The 22,369-nt window shown below is 42.8% G+C and overlaps 1 protein-coding gene and 2 long non-coding RNA genes across 4 annotated transcripts in view; 2 read left to right on the top strand and 1 right to left on the bottom strand.

Annotated features, from left to right (window-relative positions):
* Window positions 1-490: 490 nt before the first annotated feature.
* Window positions 491-10,398, top strand: LOC310679619. 2 transcript variants are annotated; one of them, XR_014512409.1, is made up of 3 exons: window positions 491-1,147; window positions 2,615-2,748; window positions 8,242-8,265. It is a non-coding gene; the product is annotated as an uncharacterized lncRNA (long non-coding RNA). The 2 variants fall into 2 exon arrangements; XR_014512408.1 differs by lacking the exon at window positions 2,615-2,748 and having other exon boundaries at window positions 8,242-10,398.
* On the bottom strand, window positions 7,955-20,237 carry LOC310679593 (uncharacterized protein). Its single transcript, XM_083445130.1, has 4 exons — window positions 19,983-20,237; window positions 13,674-13,742; window positions 8,217-8,316; window positions 7,955-8,045 (listed from the first exon to the last, which is right to left on the bottom strand). The coding sequence occupies exons 1-4, from the start codon at window positions 20,049-20,051 to the stop codon at window positions 8,029-8,031; spliced, it is 255 nt and encodes an 84-aa protein (XP_083301256.1). The 5' UTR covers window positions 20,052-20,237; the 3' UTR covers window positions 7,955-8,028.
* LOC310679641 overlaps window positions 20,173-22,369 on the top strand; it is a 3,387-nt gene continuing 1,190 nt past the window's right edge. Inside the window, exon 1 of the long non-coding RNA XR_014512432.1 lies at window positions 20,173-20,273. This is a non-coding gene — a long non-coding RNA (uncharacterized lncRNA). The remainder of the gene's footprint in view (window positions 20,274-22,369) is intronic.

Here is a 22,369-nt window from a genome sequence, read left to right as displayed (position 1 = left end):
ACTACACTAGTTAAAAGCAGTTAATAAATGGTACAAAACACCAGTTCATTGAATGCACACATTGGTATATCATATGATTTTTCAGCGGTCACATTACTATGAGTACAGCAAAAGAAACACCACACTTCCTCATGAAACAACCAAGTGCAACATAATGATGACAATTACTCGGGTCATGTGATCATGTATCACTCATATCATTCTTCAAATCATGCAGCATTACTTCCTATTAGTTTTCCATTTCTTCAGATTAGTACTTGCAAATGAAAATAATGAAATGCAGGAGGACTTTGCACCATTTCCAGAGTTAAGAATGGAACTATTGCTTTCAACTCAGGGCTACCGTCCCCCAAAAAAGGAATTGGACTCTGGGCCACGGTTCCTTTCAATTCACAAAAGGGCAACTCAGGATTGAAGCTCTGAGTATCATAATAGCAACCTTATAGATATTTCCACTATTTGAAGGATGGCTGGATCTCTCTCTCTCTCTCTCTCTCTCTCACTCACTCACTCACTGTATGGAACTTCAAATGAGAAACATGATATATTGTAAGGATAGAAACTGCTTCAGTTTCTTCCAGCAATAGTGGTACCTCTGGTTACGTACTTAATTCCTTCTGGAGGTCCCTTCTTAACCTGAAACTGTTCTTAACCTGAAGCACCACTTTAGCTAATGGGGCCCCCTGCTGCCGCTGCGCTGCCGCTGCACAATTTCTGTTCTCATCCTGAAGCAAAGTTCTTAACCCAAGGTACTATTTCTGGGTTAGCAGAGTCTGTAACCTGAAGCGTATGTAACCCGAGGTACCACTGTAATACAAAATGAGCAATAGCTTTTCTTTGTGTGTGAAGATGTCAGTGATATTTTTGACTCAGTTTGTGATGTCCACAAAGATGTGGCTCAGTAGGGTTCTAAACAGAAAAAAATAAGGATACAGCTGGAATCTTCAAAGGATAGGGTAATAGAGTCATTTGTCTCCTCACCCCACCCCAAATAGAACTTCCTTAACGACATACAAAAGCCAGAGCTGTTTGTTTACATTATTGGCAACTAGGTCTACGCATTCAGCTCTTCTTTAAAAAAGGTAACAAGATGGTCTAGTAGCCTCCAGTTCTGATAGCTATGAAGGGTAGCCAGAAGACCACACAGGTACTGATAGAATATTTGGATGAATAATAATATGGAAGAGTTTGAAGTGGAATGTTCTGTCGGCTGGCAAAGCTACTAGAGGGCTTGGCTCCAGTCTGCAATCTGCAAATCAGAGCCAATCAGACTCTTGCTGTGATAGTGAGGATTTTAAACATTATCAGAAGAACAGGCAATGATCACTACTTTGCTACGAATGTTTACTTGATTGTTTTTGAAATGCTGAAGTTGTAGCAGCATGTTGCTGTTGCTCTTGTAGCTACCTGAATTTTTTTGAGAGATTTTACATTCCAGTTCAGTACAGATTTGCTGAAATAACTGGGTTCAGAATCAGTATGATTTTAAAAAATCTATTCATTTTATCCTGCAGTGTTGGGAAAACTTTACGTAGAAAAATATCTATACCGTATTTTTTGCACCATAACATTCACTTTTTTCCTCCTAAAAAGTAAGGGGAAATGTCTGTGCGTGTTATGGAGGGAATGCCTACGGGTGGCATGCCTACGGATTTTCCTCCTCTAAAAACTATGTGCGTGTTATGGTCGGGTGTATGTTATAGAGCGAAAAATACGGTATATATTTTGCAAACAGTAGGATAAAAAGCAACAATAATTTGATGCTCAAGTGTAGTTCAAGTGCTAAAAGCAAGCATTCCCAGAGTAACTGATCATGCACTCTTGCTCCTAGACACAGCACTTTATCCAAAGCAGACACAAAACAAAAACTCTTCACAATGGGCTGGAGACCAGATAACAGCTTCTCGTCCCCACTATGAAAACAATAGTCTGTAGTCACAGCTAACTGACACAACAGATCTATTTAAAAGCAAGATTCCCAGGCCCTTTGAATAGGATGAACCTATTCTATCACCAGCAATGCTGTGAAACAAGGCAAAGATGTAGTTCAGGATCTTAGTTCTACAACTTGTAGTTCAGTTTGTGTCTAAAAAACAGGAGCAGAAATTGTTCCTGCCATTGATTCTACTGCTTTTCGTCAAGGTGGAAACCCTTCCAGCTTCTGTGTTCCCTCCTCAGTCAACACTAGGCACTCTCGCTACATAGGATGTTCAATTAAGGAAACTCCCACACATTTATCAACAAACAAGGGACTCAGCATGCACAGCAACGACATAATATCCTATTCTCTAGCTGTGATCAAGAGATGAGGAGTAGGATGTGGAATTGTGAACTCCCCAGCCCCTCCGTTTTCACACACATATTTCTCACCATATTCTTGAGTGCCTTGCCCGAGATGTTTGATGCTGCTGGATGAACATTATAAAGGGCAGGAAGATCTTTTTCCATACTGGTTTTACCACCACTTCCTTCAATACTGTTGGAATGATGTCCTTTGGTCCCCAACCAAATCAGCCTACCCAGCGCTGGCTTCCTTAATCAACCAGGAAGGGCAAGGATTGAGCATGCCAAGTGATGAAGCTCCCAACTTCAAGAATTCTGTCTACATCCACAGGCTATGCAAACTAAGAAGTATCCATAGAAACAGGAGAAGCAGCTGCATCTGGTGCTGCCCTCAATTTAGAGTCAATGCAGAAATGTCTATCAGAGATGTTGACTACAAAGTGCTTCGCAAATAGGGCACACCAGGTAACCATCTCCTCTCAGGAGCCACTTGGAACAATTCTGCCAGACGACTCTGTACGGACAAAATGGTGCCAGAAAACCAAGATTTATTTTCCACCATCGCTGCCATGAGATGAGCTCTGAAATGAGCTTTAGCCCAACTTCAGTCAAATTCATCATGCATTTTCCTTTGCTGGAAGGGAAAAGTTTCATTGCTCAGAAAACTAGGGAGCCACATGGGCTCACCAAACAGCGAGATCACTCTGGAGTGAACATAGGAACTACTCATGTAGTTTCCCCATTCCAGACGTTAGCAAGTGCTTTGATGGGACTGCCAGCATTACATTGCCCCAGAGCCAGCAGGACTTAATCTGGACTGGATCTATTTTTCTCTAGGGGCAGACTGTTCTAATAAGCCCTCCACTCAGTAAGCCTAAACCCTGCCAGGCAGAGCTCTATCCATGCCAAGGGAACCATGTCAAACTTCTCCACCCATGATCACCATCCTGTTCAGAATATAACACCAAATCAAGTGTATGACCAGCCAAATGAAAGAGGCTGGATATCAATCGAAACAGATATTGTTGTCATGGAGACCATGAAATCCTGATCTGCAACAGACGAGAGGGCCTCAGCAAGGATACTTGAAGTTGCTGTTCCCATTCTGGTCCTGCAAAGGAGCCCACTTGGCACCCACTGACAAGTTGTTGGGAAAATGATGATGATGACGATGATGATAACTAATTTATATGCCCATCTGACTGGGTTGCCCCAGCCACTCTGGGCAGCTCGCAACAAAAAATAGTAAAAACACAATAGTAAAGGTAAAGGGACCCCTGACCATTAGGTCCAGTCGTGACCAACTCTGGGGTTGCAGCGCTCATCTCGCTTTATTGGCCAAGGGAGCCGGCGTTTGTCCGCAGACAGCTTCTGGGTCATGTGGCCAGCATGACTAAGCCGCTTCTAGCGAACCAGAGCAGCGCACGGAAACGCCGTTTACCTTCCCGCCGGAGTGGTACCTATTTATCTACTTGCACTTTGACGTGCTTTTGAACTGCTAGGTTGGCAGGAGCAGGGATCAAACAAGAGGAGCTCACCCCATTGCGGGGATTCGAACTGCCGACCTTCTGATTGGCAAGTCTTAGGCTTTGTGGTTTAACCCACAGCACCACCCGCATCCCTTTAAAAAAATAAAATACCACACACTAAAAACTCCTCTAAACAGGGGTGCCTTCAGGTTGAACAGGGCTGTCTTCAGGTGTCTTTTAAAAAATCACATGGCTGTTTATCTGTTTGACATCAGCTAAAGTGCCTTCCACAGGGTGGGCATGACTACTGAAAAGGCCCTCTGCCTGGTTCCCTGTAACCTCACTTCTCGCAATGAGGAAACCACCAGAAGGCCCTCAGAGCTGGATCTCAATGTCCGGGCTGGATGATGGGGGTGGAGACACTCCTTCAGGTATACAAGGCCAAAGCTGATTGGAAGGAGGTAGAGCTCTCAGATGTCTAACCCCCTTATCCTGTCACAAGCCAACATAATTCACACTGCCACACTTCCTGCAACTGCCCACTAGTGCCATCTAGGCCACACACACTGCCAACCCTCACCACTCGATCAAAGCAAAGTTTTAGTAAGACTAAAATACAAGGCAAATTGCTTCTGAAGAAGGGTTTCAAAAGCAGCATGGCAGCACATTACTGAAAGTTGGAGGGGGATTAAAAAATTCACCAGGGAGGCCCATTCATATATATATATATATATATCAGACTTGAAAATATATATATAAAATCAGACTTGAAGTCACCAACATCCTCTGCTCCAGCAAACCACCCAGAAGCAATTTACACAAAGAAGAACAGAAAGCACTCACCAACCTGAGGAAAGACAACAACATAATCATTCTCCCAGCAGACAAAGGTAATGCCACTGTTGTGATGAACACATCGGACTACCAAGCAAAACTATCAAATCTACTCCAAGACCCTACCTACCAACCTATAAAAACAGATCCCACCACCTATCTGGAAAAAACCACCAAATCCAAAATAAAAGCCTCTCCTATCAGTGAAGAAATCCAGCTAAGAATCATCCCCAGAGAAAAATCATCCAGATGCCCCAAACTCTACGGCCTCCCCAAGATACACAAAGAAGGAACACCACTCAGACCAATAGTCAGCTCCATAGGCTCACCTCTACAAAATCTCGCTAAATTTCTCGCCAAGCAACTTCAGCCCTATGCAGAATCCATCTCTTCACACGTTCCAAACTCCTTCCAGTTCATAGAAACAATAAAGAAGCAAAACCTACAACCCAATGACCTACTTGTGAGCTTCGATGTTGTATCTCTCTTCACACAAGTGCCCATTAATGAAGCCTTGACAGCCATTCAAAACAAATACAATCCCCCCGAATACATCTTGGACCTGACCAACCACTGCCTAACCAACACGTACTTCATCCACAATGGACAAAGATACAAACAGATAGAAGGAGCACCTATGGGATCACCCCTCTCACCGGTCATCGCTAACCTGTACATGGAACACTTTGAAACCAATGCTTTAGACAAGTCAGAACACAAACCCAAACTTTGGCTCAGATATGTTGACGACACCTTTGTAATTTGGCCACACGGGAAGGAAAAACTGGATAGCTTCCTCACACATCTCAACAGCCTACACCCCAAAATACAATTCACTATGGAAATAGAAGCCAACAACCAACTTCCCTTCCTTGACGTCCTAATCTACAAAAAACCTGATGGCTCCCTAGGACACACTATCTACCGGAAAAAAACACACACCAACCGCTACTTACATGCACAATCACACCACCACCCTGCACAAATAAACTCCGTAGCCAAGACTCTCATCTCCAGAACCAAACGCCTGGCTGACGAAGACCACTTGACAACTGAGTTACAGAATCTCTCAAATGTGTTAATTGCCAATGGATACCAGCAAAACAGGGTTACGAAGCTAATCCAAAAAGAAACACCCCCCAAAAACCAAGACACAGAAGAAAACAATGGCATAGCCCTCCTTCCTTATATCAAGGGCACTACAGATAAAATTAGCAAAATCCTCCATAAACACAATATCAAAACAGCCTTTTGCACCAACCAAAAAATAGCCAATATCCTCAGAAACCCCAAGGATAAAATTCAGTTGGAAAACCAAGGGGTCTATGAAATACCCTGCAAAGTCTGCCCAGCCACGTACATTGGACAAACAAACAGACGAATAAATGCACGGATCGCAGAACACAAGAATGCCGTCAAAAAAGAAGAAAAAACTTCCTCTCTTTTCCAACACATGAAAGAAACAGGACACGAAATTAATTTTGCAGATTCCAAATTGCTCTTTAACATGGAACATCACCACAAGAGAATAATCATGGAAGCCATCGAGATAGAGAAACACCCTCACAACATGAACAAGCGTGACGACACATCCCGCTTGCCAGACATCTGGAAATTAGCCCTCCCCACAAAATCTGACACCAGATCCAGAGGCACACAGAACGCCATCACCAATCAACCACACCAGACCCAAACCCAGACCCTCTCCACAGATAAATTACAGACACCATCCAGTAGCCAAACCAGGGTGGCACCTCCGGATGCTGCACCCCCCTGCAATCCCTACACAGATCTGGCTGGCACAGGCCACAAAACCACAGCTCGCCCCTATACACGAAGCCAAGCCAGAGCACAACCAAGTGCAGTACAGCCATCTTCTCAGAAAAACTCTTCACAAAGTTCAAGAGTTCAAGACACGAAGGCTTTAGCAACTAATCCACACCTAATGACCCACCTAAGTGGGATTCAGGAAATCACTCAAGAAATCACTCAAGATATCCCTCAAGTAATTAAGGAACAAAAGAAGAAAAGGCACACTAGCCTGGGAACCTCCTCTCTGCCCAGAACATTGGAGGCTATACACCACACCTCCTCAACAGTATTTATAGGAACTCAAACACTGAGATCCTGCTCTGTTCCAGTAACAAGAAGCCGAAAGCACCAGCCTGAAGATGACGAGTGAGACCTCGTCGAAACGTCGCCTAGACACCCCAACTTTTACACGGGAAGACACCCGAAGACACCAAAACCTGCATATATATATATATATATATATATATATATATGCAAAGTTTTCAAGAAAAAAAATTATAAGAAACCACAGATCGATGGAAAAAGAATTTAATGGATAAATAGTGCCTACAAAGCACAAACTATCCCTTTTGATAATGGCTTTAATTGCAGAGAGGCATTCATTTTCTCATATTTCTCTTATCGCCCAGGACTCCTCTATGATTATGTGTTTTGTTTTTTAAAAGTTCTCCTCTGCATTCCTGAGGAAAGCTCTTGAGTTTGTTGATCCTAAGCTGGCACTGAATCTGCAGAGGATGTCAACATTCACATTTGTTCAGGACAGTTCTTGCATGATAAGTCTCTTTTCTGTGCTTTCCTCTGCTCAGCTTCAATCGCCCCTTTCAGTAAAATAGAGGCAGGGACGAAGTAATGCAAAAAGAAGGCTGATTTGCTGGTAGGGACTGTTAATCCACAGTTTGCACAATCAAAACGCTATTAGGAGATGAATTTGCTGTGTCTTTCAGAATCACAATCATCTTTCCAAAAAGGATGCAAAATAAACTGTGTAACTCGTATATGAAACCTATGCATCAGAATGTTCATGTGCATTACAAATGCTTCTCTTCCCCACTATCGGCTGTCAGACACTTACTTTAAAAGCACAAGAGAGGATTAAAAGTGATTTAATCCTAACTGTTTACCTTAAGAACATAAGAGCATTGTTCTGTGCTTTAAACTCCCAACGATCAGCTGATCATTGGCGCTTCAGAAGGCAGGTGTGCAGCACTTCTGAAATGCTCCCTGATGGGCTGATCGTTGGAATTTCAGATTGTGGACTAAGTAAACTACAAGCAATAAAGATAAACAATTGTACAGTTAATATACCATAAAATGACTGGATTATCTGAGAAACTGGATTTACCCTTGCGGAATCTATCCTGGTTCTTCTTCAGGGAAGGTTGCAACATTAAAACACATCTCTGAAGGTGAAATAAATTTAAAAATTGTCCAGTAGCACCTTAGAGACCAACTAAATTTGTTCTGGATATAAGCTTTTGTGTGCATGCACACTTTTCAGATACTTTGTTGGTCTCTAAGGTGCTATTAGATAATTTTTTAATTTTTTTTTATTTCAACTGCGTCAGACCAACACGACTCTCTGAACCTCTGAAGGTGGACGAACTACCAAGAAGGCCCCAATCTGCCAATCTTAACTTTCCAGAGTGGCTGTAAGGAAAGAGATGATCTTTCAGACATTTGGGGCCTGAGTCATTTAGTGTTCAAATGTGAGCACCTTAAACTGATCACGGAAATGAACTGGCAGACAGTAACGAACTGTTCATTTTAAATTCACCAATAAGACTGACAAATTAATTTTAGATAGACCCTACTTCTTACCATCTTTTCTTTCTGTTTCCTTAAGGAGCAAGATGTTAGAAAGGATTTGATCCTCAGCTCCCATTTTCTTCAGTTCAGCTTTTGTCAGGTGGAGCAAATCCTGGAACCAGCCCAACAAAAAAGAAGATGGATGAGAAAATATTGACTTTGTTCATTTTTTAAGAAATGATATTCTTTTTAAAAAATGATCCAACATTTTATGACAATAAATTAAAAGCATCCAGAACATAATCCCAGAACATAACAAACACTGCTCATTTTTCCATAGTTACTGCTAAGAATTAACACCTAACAAATGAATGTATTGCCAAAATACAATGCTATCAAAAGGTTGTTTTTCAATAGCTAATTCTTGTTACTTATTTGTACCACCCTCCTAGCCATTTGAAATCACTGTGAGAAATTCTTTTAATTCATCATCACTTTTCACTTTTCTCTCTCTCTCTGTGCCTTGTCTCTGAGGATCATTAAAAGACACATTCTTTGGAATTTACTTTGAGGAAGGAGTTCTTAACGTCCAGGTCTATTGGGGGGAATTTTTGTTTGTTTGTTTACAAGAACTGGCATCTAAGCTCTAGGGCCATAAAACACAGACCACACCATTTAATTACTGTCAGTGTATGGCAAAGAACCACCTGCAAGCAATTTCTATTTTAAATTGTGCCATGATCTGAAAAACCTAATTGTTCCCACCCAGCCACCCAGAAGTTGGTGGACTAGACAAAGGAGCTGCCAATTCATTTAGGAAACATCCTCCACTTAATTTTCTTAACCTCGATGACCTGTAAAAAGCTGGAACATGATGGTAGACTTGCACATTTGAAAATGTCTAATCATTTAGTATTATATTTTACCATAAAACCTTCGTGTGGCACAGGGTTGGGAGCAATCTCAGTAAGGAAACAGCTTCTAAAACTGTAAGATAGTTCATAGATAGAAGAATGACCTCAAGCACTGAACAAATCCATTGTATCCAGGATGCCACACTAGTCAACCAAGGAGGAACAGTTAATTCCTACCTTCCTACCCCCTCAGGCAAAGGTTCTGGTCTATTTAACTATGAAAGCACTTCTGTTGTGCATACTGTATTATCTTCCAGTTTGCTGTCTGTGTGAACTCAATCTTTCTCTTCTTCAGTTGTATAGTGCAGCCTTTTGTATGCATCTCAAAGAAAGAAACATTCTCCAGTCCAATGCTGCACAATGTTGACTGCCTACCTATTGAAGAATTGAACTCTCTGGTGAGGAGGGATCACTTGGGAAGACAGGCAAACTAATATCAGTGTACTGGAAGAAGCAAAGATCACCAGTGTCGAAGCAATGATTCTTCAACATAAACTTCTTTGGACTGGTCATGTTGTGCGGATGCCTGATTACCGTCTTCCAAAGCAACTACTCTATTCCGAACTTAAAAATGGAAAGCGTAATGCTGGTGGTCAACAAAAGAGGTTTAAAGACTGTCTCAAGATAAATATTTAAAAATGTAGTATAAACACCAACAACTGAGAAACACTGGCCTGCGAGCGCTCCAACTGGAGAACAGCCTTTACCAAAGGTGTCATGGGCTTTGAAGACACCCAGGACGCAAGGGAGAAATGTGCTAAGAGGAAGGCACACGGAAGGACATGTGGTTCCAGAATTGGCCTCCACAGTCACTTATGGAGTCATTGTTAAAACCATGTTTATGGAAGACAATCTTACTCGCCTACGAGTAATCGCAGAAGAAGAAGAAGAAGAAGAAGAAGAAGAAGAAGAAGAAGAAGAAGAAGAAGAAGTGTGTGTGTGTCCCACCCTTCAGAAGCTAGCACTGACTCAAGGCTACCTCTGAAATCATTTTGTTTTTAATCATCAGTCTAGATTATCACACTACATTTCCCCAAGAAGTTGTTGGCAATCTGAACAGCGACACAAGGGAAGCAGCAGTCAGAGGGGAATGGAAGTAGGTGTAAACAGGGGAAGAATGTGTGATTATTTTCTTTGCAATCACATATTCTTCGTCTGTTTACACCTACTTCCATTCCCCTCCAACTGTTGCTTCCCTTGTGTCTATTCTTAGATTGTAAACTCCTTGGGGTTAGGATCTGTCTTCTTCCTCTCATTATTTTCTAAGGTTCATGTACATACATGATGCTATATAAATAAGCAAATAAAAATAGCCCCAGTTTATGTACAGCACCAGATGGGCACTGTCCATTGTCTCTCTGTCTGGGAAGGTTCTACAGCTGGGGTGGGGAACCTGTGTCCCTACAGATGTTGTCTCATCATTCCTGACCACTGACTATGCTAGCTGAGTTCAGCAACATCTGGAGAACCAGAAGCTCCTTGACCCTGTTCTACAGGGCAGGCCAGATAGCGCTGTTAATAAATCAACTCCATTTAACAGATTAAAGCAGATAAAATCTCTCTTGCTCAAATCAATCCTTCTTTCCTGTGATTTTAAAGACGGCAAATTGCATCTGAATCAGCTGCAGGGCCACCAGAACTCAGGGAAAGCGGCATGAGAGCACACCCTCCCTGCAAACACCAAAAACATCAAGCCCTAAAACACAAAAATAGTGTCATGGCTAGGACAACCACATTGGCAGACATCACACTACAGTGGCTGGGTTTACTCACTAATAAAGTTTAGAGATTTTCTTATGGGAAACAAACGGGAAGGTTACAGGATTTGAATTACATTATATCTGGCGTTGGGGGGAAATAACAGTATGTACTGATCCTGATTTAAATGCCTACCCTGGAATTGACCACTATTTACATGTGAATAATGTTTGATTTTCCTTACACAACCTGGTTGCTTGAGCTGCTGGGCTTTAAGAAACATGCTTCCACTTACAGAAAATGTATTCTGCTCTGCTGCATGCCTCGAGATTTGCCTCTTTTGTCCATTACCCAAGCAAAAATCTTTCTGCCTGTTATGCAAAAAGAGAAAACTAAGGAAATTATGGCTTCTTGGCATCAAAACCACTTGTTCTAGCCTGCTTACATGCTAAATATGTTACACACACATTTGCCCACAGGCTGATGTCATATGGTCAGCAACGTGTCAAAAACATCGTTACAGCCCACACTGCTGAGATCACAATTTTTAAACAGACTTGAGGGCTGGAGGAAGCTCAAGGAAGGCATGACATAAAGTAGTTTCAAGATTACTCCAAGTACATGGTTCCTTTATTACTGGAAATGTTGAACAAGCATTCAAGCAAGAAAAATGACCGCTCTGTTAGCAATATTTTGGAAGCCATCAAGGATTACAACTAGACCTACAATAGACCACTGGTCTGACTTGAAATAAGGCAACTTCTGATATACCTATAACATAAAGAAAATTGAGCTGGGAAGTCCTAGGAAGCAAGCACAATTGATTCCCCCTGTTTTCTCATCTCCCCTTCCATTTGCATTTAACAATTTCTAGCAGTTCACATTCATCTTTCTCACTGGGAGGACTTAAGGAACTCCTAACCAACGCTTCCTAACCAAATCTATATATCTCGCCTGCCCCGCCAGGGGTGTACGATGATGTCAAAATCACAGCCTTTAAATATCACTTCCCTTAAGCCTCTTAATTAAAACAAATTTTGAAAATAAATTACTATGCAGTGAAACCCCACACTAAGCCCTGCAATTCTCTTACCCTTTTGCTTCATCCAAGTTCAGAAAAGTTAAACCTTCCAGGCATGTTGCAAAGTCTACCTTTACCTCAATCATTAAAGCATTTGGGCCTTGATCCAGCGAGACATTTATAGACATGCTTGAAGTTCATCAAGTGCATATATGGGGTACTGCTGACTCAGTTGTTCGCAAAGAGGCAAGTAAAATGAAATGAAGAAGGTAGTAGATGCATGAATCTAAGGGTAGCACCAACAGATAGGCATCACCAGAGCTTGCAGAGCTCATTTCAAAAAGGAACAAGCTCTAGTTCAAGTTCAAGGTGTCCAAAAATGAACTAATTCCAGTTCAGATCTGTCCCTTTACAAAACAAACTAGTTCAGTCCAAGTTCAATTCGCAGTTCAAGTCCATCCAAATGATCCTCAGCACCCCCATCACATTTTGCCCATTCTCAGAACAAAATAAAGCAATATTCTGAAGAGTGAGCAATTAACTCATGAAGCTCTACACAGAGTTATTGTGCCTCTCTATGTGCAACATGCTCTCCAAGAACTACAAGTCCCAGACTTCCTTGGTTCCTGCTGGTCTTTTCTGTGCATGGGCAGGTAGAGGCCACATCAGAACACAGCAGTAGGCAGCACCATCAGTAATTTAGGGGCACTGAGATAACATTTACAGCTCCCCAGAATATGTGTGAGTTGGGGCCTGTAGTTTCCTGAGTTTATAGGAGAATCGACCCTTGATCCAGGGGCAAGGGAAGAGCAGCTAAATGTCATTTGACCTTATTTGCCAAAGATGTAAGAAGCTTTAACAAAAAATAAGGACCCAAAGAAGCTCAAGGGCAGACAAAGGATTTTGGGACGGGGTCTTGTATTTACAAAGTTGCTCCAGGCCCAGATGAATTTTGTTTGAGCACTGTATATCCCACAGCGCTTTCTCTCTCTCTCTCTCTCTCTCTCTCCCCCTCTCCCTCTCCCTCCCTCTCCTGACCTCATGCCTTGAAGCTTTGTGAGGTTCCAGAAGCATTTTGCTGGTTGGAATTGCAAAGCCAGGCTAGGTGGACTTTGGCTTCTTCCAGCAAGGCAGTTGCAATGCTTATGTGGGTGTCTGATCCAAAAACCTTGGTTTTGCAAAGCTCCTAATTATTAACATGTTTTGTGCCTCCTCTCCTGACTATTTTACCCGCCACCCACACACTCCTGTTTTATCCAAAGATGTTAATGTCCTGTACAGATCAATTGGATTCAACGAATTTTACTGTATTTTAGGTTTATTAATGTAAAGCTTTTTTTTTTTTAAGTATGTGGCATTCAGTATGAGACCTGCCCTTCTTAGTGTGTTGAGGATTGCAACCCTCATGCTTGACCAACACTTGCAATGCAGATCTGCTGCAGTTTGTATAAAGATTTGCTGCACTTTTAACCTCGGGACAAAGAGAAATGCCAAAGGAATTGGAGGATTTACAGAAAAGAGCACATACTGAACAATGAATGAAATAATAAACAATAGCTATCTAATCTCCCAGGGCCAGCTGCATTTGCTCTGCTATTAATGTGCTAAAGAAAACCCAAAGGCAAATCTAATAAATACAAGAGCTCTATGGCTAGGCCCCTCAAAACTCTGCTTTCTATGTATACTTAACTGTTTCGTGTCAATGCTCTGTGGAGCATTTCTTCCCACACTTGCAGCTTTCCATATCCAGAGCAGATAAAGGCTCTTTCTATCTATAACTAAACAAGCGGATCTAGCTGTTCACATTTTGCAGTCTGTTCCATGCATTTGGATGGCCATGTTTGTTGTACATCACAGACAACAATCCTCCACTTCAAGAGCAGTAAGAGAACAAACCTCTAATTGAAGGCATCCTCTGTTTTGGGAATGGGAAATGTTTTTCATTCTGAGGTGAACCAGAGACAACTGTGGATAGAGAAATGAATATAAATTTTATATTTGTACAGTAGGATAGTTTCTACACACTCTTTCATGTACTCCTCTCTATCCTCCATGCAGTCAAGCAAGAGGCGTTACCAGATTTTCAAGGATGTCATCATACTTCAAGGTTGGGGACACATGTGGCCTAGAGAGAGTGGGTGTGGCTTAGAAGGACGTGTGGCCTGGGGAATAAATAAATAATAGCAACCATGCGACCCCACCAGCATGGGGTAATGTGTTAACCCCTTCACCTGCACACTATTTTCTGAGTTGCTATTAGCTCAGCTAAGCAAAGCACATGGGTAACCACATTTAACTGTTATGAGTTTGTGGGTGCTATACACCCTAAATTCCCTGGCTCCAGTAGGTGTTAGAATCTAATCAAAACAAATGTTTAAATATAAGCCAGGCCAGTTTCCTGACCAGGAACTTGCCTTGGGTGAGAGGCCATTAGGAAGACAAAAAGAAGGCAATGAGCCATTAGGAAGGCAGAATGAGTGGGGGCTTTGTGCCAGAAGGCAGTTGGGTAGGGCCCCTCCTTCAGGTGAGAGAGATGGTTAGAAGAACAAAAGCCAGGGTTTAGAGTTTGAGTTGGAGGGGTAAAAGGTTGCAGTCTGGTAAAGGCAATAAGCTGGAGAGAGGGTCAGAACATGATGTCTGATGTCTGGTTGAATCCTAAGCTGTGGCTATGGGAGAAACAATACCCTATTAGGGTGTCGTTGCTGTTGCTATGATGTGGAGGGGTTCATGACACCCCAATAGGGTCAACCTCTTTCACACTGCCACACTCTCAGTCTGAATCAGCCATGCCCACTGCTGCTATGTTTGTTTGTTTGTTTGTTTGTTTGTATGTTTTAATGTGGTAGACCCTGTTCACATGAGCACCCGCATCACATCCGTTTTGGCCCACAGTTCAGTATATGCAGTTTTGCATACGTACGCTTCAGCTGTGAAGACGGCATGGGCATTTCTTTAAAAGAAAAGAAACACGAAGTAGGTTATGCAGTTGATTCTCCCAAACACCCAAAAAGAATTCACACTGTCCACATTAGGCTTTGACATGTGTGACAATTAAGTCACACTAAATTTGTTGTGTGGACAGAACGCAAATTGCCGAAAATCTTCAGGACCAAAGGCAGAGAAGATACTGGTTAAGTGAACTATAAACAACAGATCACTTTATTCCTTTGTTTTTACAGCATCCAGCCAATCCTATTCCTCTTTCCTTCTTCCACTGATAACCTCCAGCAGCAACTGGTTGTGCTATACCATGGGTAGGCAAACTAAGGCCCAGGGGCCGGATCCAGCCCAGTCGCCTTCTAAATCTGGCCCATGGATGGTCTGGGAATCAGCCTGTTTTTACATAAGTAGAATGTGTCCTTTTATTTAAAATGCAACTCTGGGTTATTTGTGGGGCCTGCCTGTTGTTTTTACATGAGTAGAATGTGTGCTTTTATTTAAAATGCATCTCTGGGATATTTGTGGGGCATAGAAATTTGTTCATTCCCCCCCCCCAATATAGTCTGGCCCCCCACAGGGTCTGAGAGACAGTGGACTGGCCCCCTGCTGAAAAAGTTTGCTGACCTCTGTGCTATACTGTAGCTTCTGCCTTAGAGCAACAGCTGATAGGATAAGGCAATTTTTTAATGGGAACTCATGGGAGAAACTGCCACAAGGATTGTTATTTTCACTATAATTGATGAGCATCATTTAAGCACCAATAACCAGCAGGGAGGCAGTTAACTAACAGAATAATATGTTGCCATTCATGGCCTGAGGCTCAGTCCCTGCCATGCAGGGATGGATCTGCTAATGGAGACCATGAAGAGCTGCTGGCAGTCAGTAGACTCCAGCATTCCAGAAGAGGGACTGAAGCATGCCATTAAGCCCTTGGTACCATGGATGCCCCTACTCCCCCTGCCAGTATGGACAGTGATATTATCCAAGGAAAGCGAATAGGAATGCACCAGACTCCCTAGTGCTACCTGTACAACAGCAGGCTCACATAAGAGGAGCTGCAGAAGCCTCAGCCTTGGGGAGAAAGCACAATACCAATACCTGTGCTTTAAGTCACTGGGCAAAGGGGAAGGTGGAACACTAAGAGACACTGAGCCGATGCACTTTTACCCATCATGCACTGGCTCCAGGGCTTCAACGCTGGTTAAAACAAACCACAGTTTCCCTGTTATGCCTGAAATGAGAAACTGTAGCTCTACTGTCAGTTTACTAACCACATTTTAATCCTGGTTTCAGATCCTGGTTAGTCACAGCAGAAGAGGATTTGGGGGAGCACGACTGGTGCAGTCACACTGGGCACTGAGTCTTGGGGGCAACGCCAGGGACCCCACAAATATGATTTACAATAGTTTTGCAAGAGGTGGAGGGGCGCCGGGTTTTAGCGTTGTACAGGACACCGCTGAAATTTGAGACCCCAAGATCCACCACTGGACAGAGTTTCCAGTGTTGGATTTATTAGGAAATGGATTTGCTTTAACTGAGATCAAAGTGCTAAAACTAGCATATGAGGAAGGAGAGAGGGAAGGCATGAGAAATGAACTCGAAAGGCTAATAGTCATTCCCAGCTCCATATGCAACCAGTATCCCTGTATCTGAACTGGCCCAATTATAACTTGTTTATCACACAGTTGCAATGGTAGTTCTAAGAGCTGACTGAGATCAGTGATGCAGTTAGGTAATAGGGGGGATTATTTAGATGGCAATGTGCTTTCCAAAATGTACTTCTTCAAAATGTGGTGACACAACCCTGCTTGAAAGAATGTACACATTTTTAGTGTAAAAAAAATAAAATCGTGCCTGAATATAAAACATTTCAGAATCACTGGAGTAGAATATTGCCCATGATATACCGTAATTCAATAAGATTCAATATCTCTTCTATACGAAAAGTATTTGAAAAATGGATAAAATATCTTCATGCCCCTAGTGCTGGACATGCATACCAAAAAGTTTTTTTTTAAAAAAAGCTGGTCATAATGTAGCAAACCATGCAAAGTGGATTTAGACAGACATTTTTCAAGTGTTTCTGTACGCCCTGAAGCTGAGACAGCATCATACTCATCAGAGCTCAGCATTTGCTGCCAAATGGATAAACCCAAAGGCATGCAATGCATTTTCTTCCTACACGTCACACCAGACTATAAATTTGTTCGAAATGCACTACAGAAATTGCCTTGGAAACATTTGGCAAAAGACAGCAGATTTTAGGCTGCAGTGTGAGAAACGTTTTAGATTCTAAATAAAGCACCGCTTCCCCCCACAGGAGATTTGATTAGGCAGGAACAATAATTATAAATGGGGGAAAGAGCTGTAATAAAGCCAAATCCCTAAATTAGAAGCACTTCCAAAAATGGAAGGAGAAAAATTGGCTTCTGAAACTTGAACTTCAATGGAATAATCAAGGCCCCTGGAGCAGAGTTAGTCATTCAGGTTGTTATATCCACAAAGAGAAGTGAAAGGCACTCGGAGGGTTTGGTTCATTATCGAGACCTTTCCTTGTGTCTGGTGAACTGTGAAAATGCCTTTGTCCATACTGCAGATGTGCTGGATGCAATAACTGCACTGAATCTGGATCTGTATTTCAAGTTCCAGTGCAACGTGTAGGTGCAGATTGTGCCCTATTTGGTACATTCACTATCCTACCCTAAGACCAGTTTAGACACTTCTTGGCCTCCCTCAGAGGAGAGTGCAGGGCCATCCGCAATCACAGTCAAACTGAGATTAAGGTAGAAACTGAATGTGAAAGGAGAATGGGAGAAGAAATTACAGGGGATGGGTGAAAATAGTTTAAGAAGCATGTGGGGGAAGGAAGGGGGGAAATATATAAATGAAAAAGTCTTCTCTACTAAGAACCTTTGGATCAGCAAATTCTGCCTAAAACTAGGAGGCTGAATCATAATACTTGGAATGCAAATATCTGTATTTGGCTTGAGTAAAGCCGAGGTATGGAACTCCTTGCCACAAGGAACATGCCATGGCAAATAATTTCAAAGTTTTCAAAGATGAATTAGACATCAGCAGAAAGTGATGTCAGTAATTGCCTGCTGATTATACCAAACTCTACCTCCATGTGCCACCATTTTGTGACAGATTTGCCCCAGCACCACCATTTTGTAACTGGTGGGAGTTGGTAATCTTCAGCTATCTCAGGTGGACCCTGGCAGTAGAAAGTCTGAAGATCTCATACTTTCGAGATCCTCTTGGAAGGCTGATGCTCTGAACCCCTCCATTGTAGGCTCAGATTGTATATATGTGTAAATAAACCATATATTATAAAGACATCAGAGTCTCCTTTGCGCCTCATTATTTTCCAAAAGGAAACACAGGCACTTGGTAAGCACCTGAAACTGTCTGGAATCTTGCACTGCTGTGGAGACTGGGGGTGGAGTTTAACAATATTGTGACAGATTTGGGGTAACAGAGTTTGGGGATGCAAGGGCACCCATAATTGCTAAAGTTAGTGAGTGTTAAAACTTATTAAAATGGTAGAATTTAGATAATATTTGGTGTATTGAAAGGAAGATGCAGGCCAGTGGAAAAATACAGGCTAAACTCCCTTTTCAGTCCAAGGTCTCGCTTGGGGATAGTAGCTGTTAAACATAACAAACAGTGTTGATATCCCATCACAGGAAAATCCTTGAGTCTGTGGCAATGGAGGTTGCCAAGGTTATGCAGAGTGATAACATACGGTTAGAGGGAAATGGTCACCTTTTAAATCTAGACTTGGAATAGCAAAGGGGCAGGGCAAGCAGACAGAAAGGGAGGCAAACAGTCAGAAAGGCAAGGTGTTCTGGGAACAAGAAGAAGGAAGCAGAGAGAATTTCATGCAACAGCTGAAGGTCCGAACCATCTTCACAGGCTGGCTGAAGGCAGGCTGGGACAGAGACACAGAGATGCCTTGGAATTAGATGCTGCCCTGCTGTAAGGAACAAACCCCTCTTGGGATGTGAATGCTATCAACTCTGCACTCCCTCCATTGAAAGCTTCCAGTGTAAAATAAACCACATTACTTAAAGTCCCCCCTGCGTTTTGATTCCCAACGGATACACGGCCTGGAACTCCCTGGAATTTTGCTACAACTCAACAGAGATTGGGGGTGGCGAGCAAACTTCGTAGCAGTAGCACACCTTAATTTCAACTGCAGGCAGTTTCATTTTCTCCACAACAGGGCCTGCAATTGTTTAATTGCCTCCTTTAAAAATGCCTTCCTGGAGCCTTCCCCCAGTGGAATTGTAGTGTCATGAGGAAGGGAAAAAACACACCTCTGGGTCAGATCTCGGCAGGTACAAACCAGCAAAGTGCTGCTCAAAGCGAAAGAGACTTGCCTGTCTGCATTAGCTGAGGCGCTGAAAATTTGCATCCATCTGAGGCAGCTTCCCCTTTTGTTTGCTCTTTCCACTTATACTTCATAACCATTCAGCTTGCAGAAGCTATTTCCATCTGAATGAATCTCTCCGCTTTATCTGAATAGACTACTCTGTTTAACCAGTTGCTTCTCTGAGGGCTCAAACTGTCACAGACATTACGCATACTCTTCAGTCTGAAATGAGACAAGAGGTTCCCCGCTCCTCCTCAACAATAGCCCAGATCAGCCTGAACGAGTACTTTAGCTTCTGCTTACAAGTAGGCAGAGGCCATATCAAATAACTCACCGAACAGCCCATCAATAACCCCATTCATACTTTATAATCCCCAAACTTACTTTGTTCAAATCATTGTGCGGAGCTGCCATAACCAGGGGCCATTAGCCACGATCCTGACAAATTGTTTGCCACACAAAAACTCTGGCCACTTGAAAAGATACTATTCACATGGTCTGTGGTGAGCAGACTCTGCTCTCAGACTTGAATATGCAGCTCATGCCCACGGTTTCGCTAGATCATATACTGCGGAGAAGCTTAAGGGTGAAACACAACTCAGGACCATGTTTTGGTAATGATACCCTCTCACAAGCAACTGCCTCAGCATTTCAAACACCCTTTGGATCAGCAAGTCCGCTTCAGAATTAAAATTAAGGCTGCAATTATTATAAAGAGGTGCTTCTTGCGAAGGTATTGTGTTAGAAGTTGCCTGTTCGCCCCTCCACCGGGCGAACTCCCCCCTCAGTCATGTACGAACATGACTCTTCGCTGCTCCACATTTTGGTTTCCTGGTGATATTCTCAAAGCTCTATCATTAAAACAACACAGTTAAGTCATCTCATCTCACCCCCAGCTGGAACTCTGGTGTCTCCTGTTGGGCAGGAAATCTGCTAGAAGACTCACCATTGTTCTTCATGCTCAGATGAGTATTTGTAGCATGCTGGAAATGGCCTGCTAGCGGTTTGTGTCAGGGCCTGTCAGGCAGAGTGAGGCAACTGCTTCAAGTGGCAGATGCTGGTGGTGAAAGCCCCCCCATCCCAAAACCCGAGCCATTTTCCTGTTTTGGAAATCAGTTGTGCTGCTGGATTGGAACTGGGATTGTTAACTTTAAAACAACAACCTTGCTGTGTGTGTCAAGGTAACCAGGCCTAAAACACACATAGCCCGGGATTTTCCTTTGAAAAGGGGGTGTAAGGACAAATAATCAAGCAAAATAGAGGTTCAAAAGCTCTGTTTCCTAACCAGTTTTGCACAGCTAGGGCTTCCTCTCCCTAATGGAAAACTACCCTTGAAAAAGGGAAATTGGAATTTGTAGAGAAAGAGTTATCCTACCTAAGCAGACTAAGCAGACATATACTAGGGATGAGGTAATACTCAGACTCAGGAGCCTGGCTGGGGATCCTTGTGGCAAGCAAAAATAGGAGAAAGGTGAGGTGCTGAGAGAAGGAGATGCTGCAGATATGTTGCCTCTTTGGGTTCGTTGTGGAACCTTCTCTGAACTGGAACGGAGAGTTATGTGAAAGAAAACTAAGACTATGTACACGTCAGTGGCTTGAAATACAGTGAGGTCGTTTCCCCCAACTGCATTTCAAGTTGCTTTCTTATGTTCCTATGCAAACCAGGGTGCAGGGCTGTCTTCGCCTGATGCGCACTGTTTTATCCTTGTGCTGAATACTGCAGCTTCTGTTTTCTAATCAGATGGATTGAAGCTGGTTTGAGGGAAAGTGCATCCAGCAGGAGTGCTACTCAAGAAGCCAAAGGATACAGATGAATTCTGGCTAACATCATGTGTACTTCAGACATCAGTAGTATGTAAATGGTAATGTGTACAAAGCCTAAGTTGGGTCCATTCATTTTAATGGATCTACTCTGAGGAAAACTTAGTTGAAAATGAACCAATATGCACAGCACTCAAGACTAATCAAGTTGTTTTCACATCTGAGGCAGATATTGCCACAAGCACCTTTCCTCCTTACTGACAGTTGTTGTTGGTATCATTTTTGTAAACCACGTTGAGGTTTTCTTTTAACAATCAAGTAGTGTGAATTTTTTGAAATGAATAAATATTCTTATTAGCTACCTTTTCATGATACCAAAAATCTGTCTGAAGTGGCCACCTCACTCTGCCTAATTGTGTGCATCCTTTCATCACACTTCAAGACTCAAATTATGCCCCCCCCCAAAAAAATGGAAATATTGTGTAATTCAGTTCCACTTATGGAATAAAAGCCATAGGTTATATTATGCATGGTGGAGGGGGATTTCAACCTGCTGTTATGAATCTGCTTTGGACTTGCCTGCTTCTTCCTTCCACCCCCTTTCTCTTCCCTGCTCCAATTCCCCCTCTCACTGCCTAGTTTGTGCTAACCATAGTTTGCTGTGACACCCAGATTGGGCAAACTATAGTTTCCACATGCTACAGCTTACATCCAAGCTGCTGTTTGAAGTGAATTTGCAATTCTGGTTTGGATTCAAACTATTGCTCTGGGTATGAGGGTGGGTCTGAGTGGCCTTTCAGGATGTCTTGTAAGCCAGAGATTTTGAGCATAAGAGGTTCAGGGTTAGGAAGAGTGCAGGAATCGGTTTGGCAAGAACTTTGCCTGGACACGTCCCTGTGCTAACTGATGGTTTTTAGCTCAGCGACTACCTTTGTGAAGGAGCCTGAAAGCTGGTGTAATGATTCATATTTTTGCCCTCCGTCTGTTCTCAAGAAGAGGACAACCTAAGCCCTTACATTTTAAAAATCAGTATCTAAAGAAAAGATCAGGACAAAGGTCAAAGAGCTTAGAAGATTTCTTGGGTAACCTTTGGGGGTCTCCCAGCCAGTGTGGTGTAGTGGTTAAGAGCGGTAAACTCGTAATCTGGTGTCCACATGCAGCTGCTGGGTGACCTTGGGCTAGTCACACTTCTTTGAAGTCTCTCAGCCCCACTCACCTCACAGAGTGTTTGTTGTGGGGGAGGAAGGGAAAGGAGAATGTTAGCTGCTTTGAGACTCCTTAGGCTAGTGATAAAACGGGATATCAAATCAAACTCTCCCCCCCCCTTCTTCTTCTTCTTCTTCTTCTCCTCCTCCACCTCCTCCTCCTCCTCCTCCTCCTCTTCCCATACCAATCATACAGGGTAGATTCACAAATGACCGCATCCCTCCCTCATCCGTTCTTTGCACACCACAAAACCATTCAGCAACATCTGCAGTCTAAAGTTCCCTTAGAATAAATTATTTTAACACCCAGG

This window comes from Podarcis tiliguerta (genome assembly GCF_965153285.1).
Source record: "Podarcis tiliguerta genome assembly, chromosome: 6".
In the NCBI taxonomy this organism is placed as follows: domain Eukaryota; kingdom Metazoa; phylum Chordata; class Lepidosauria; order Squamata; family Lacertidae; genus Podarcis; species Podarcis tiliguerta.
Note: the sequence above shows the minus strand (reverse complement) of the source record. Positions and strands in the feature narration are given on the sequence as shown.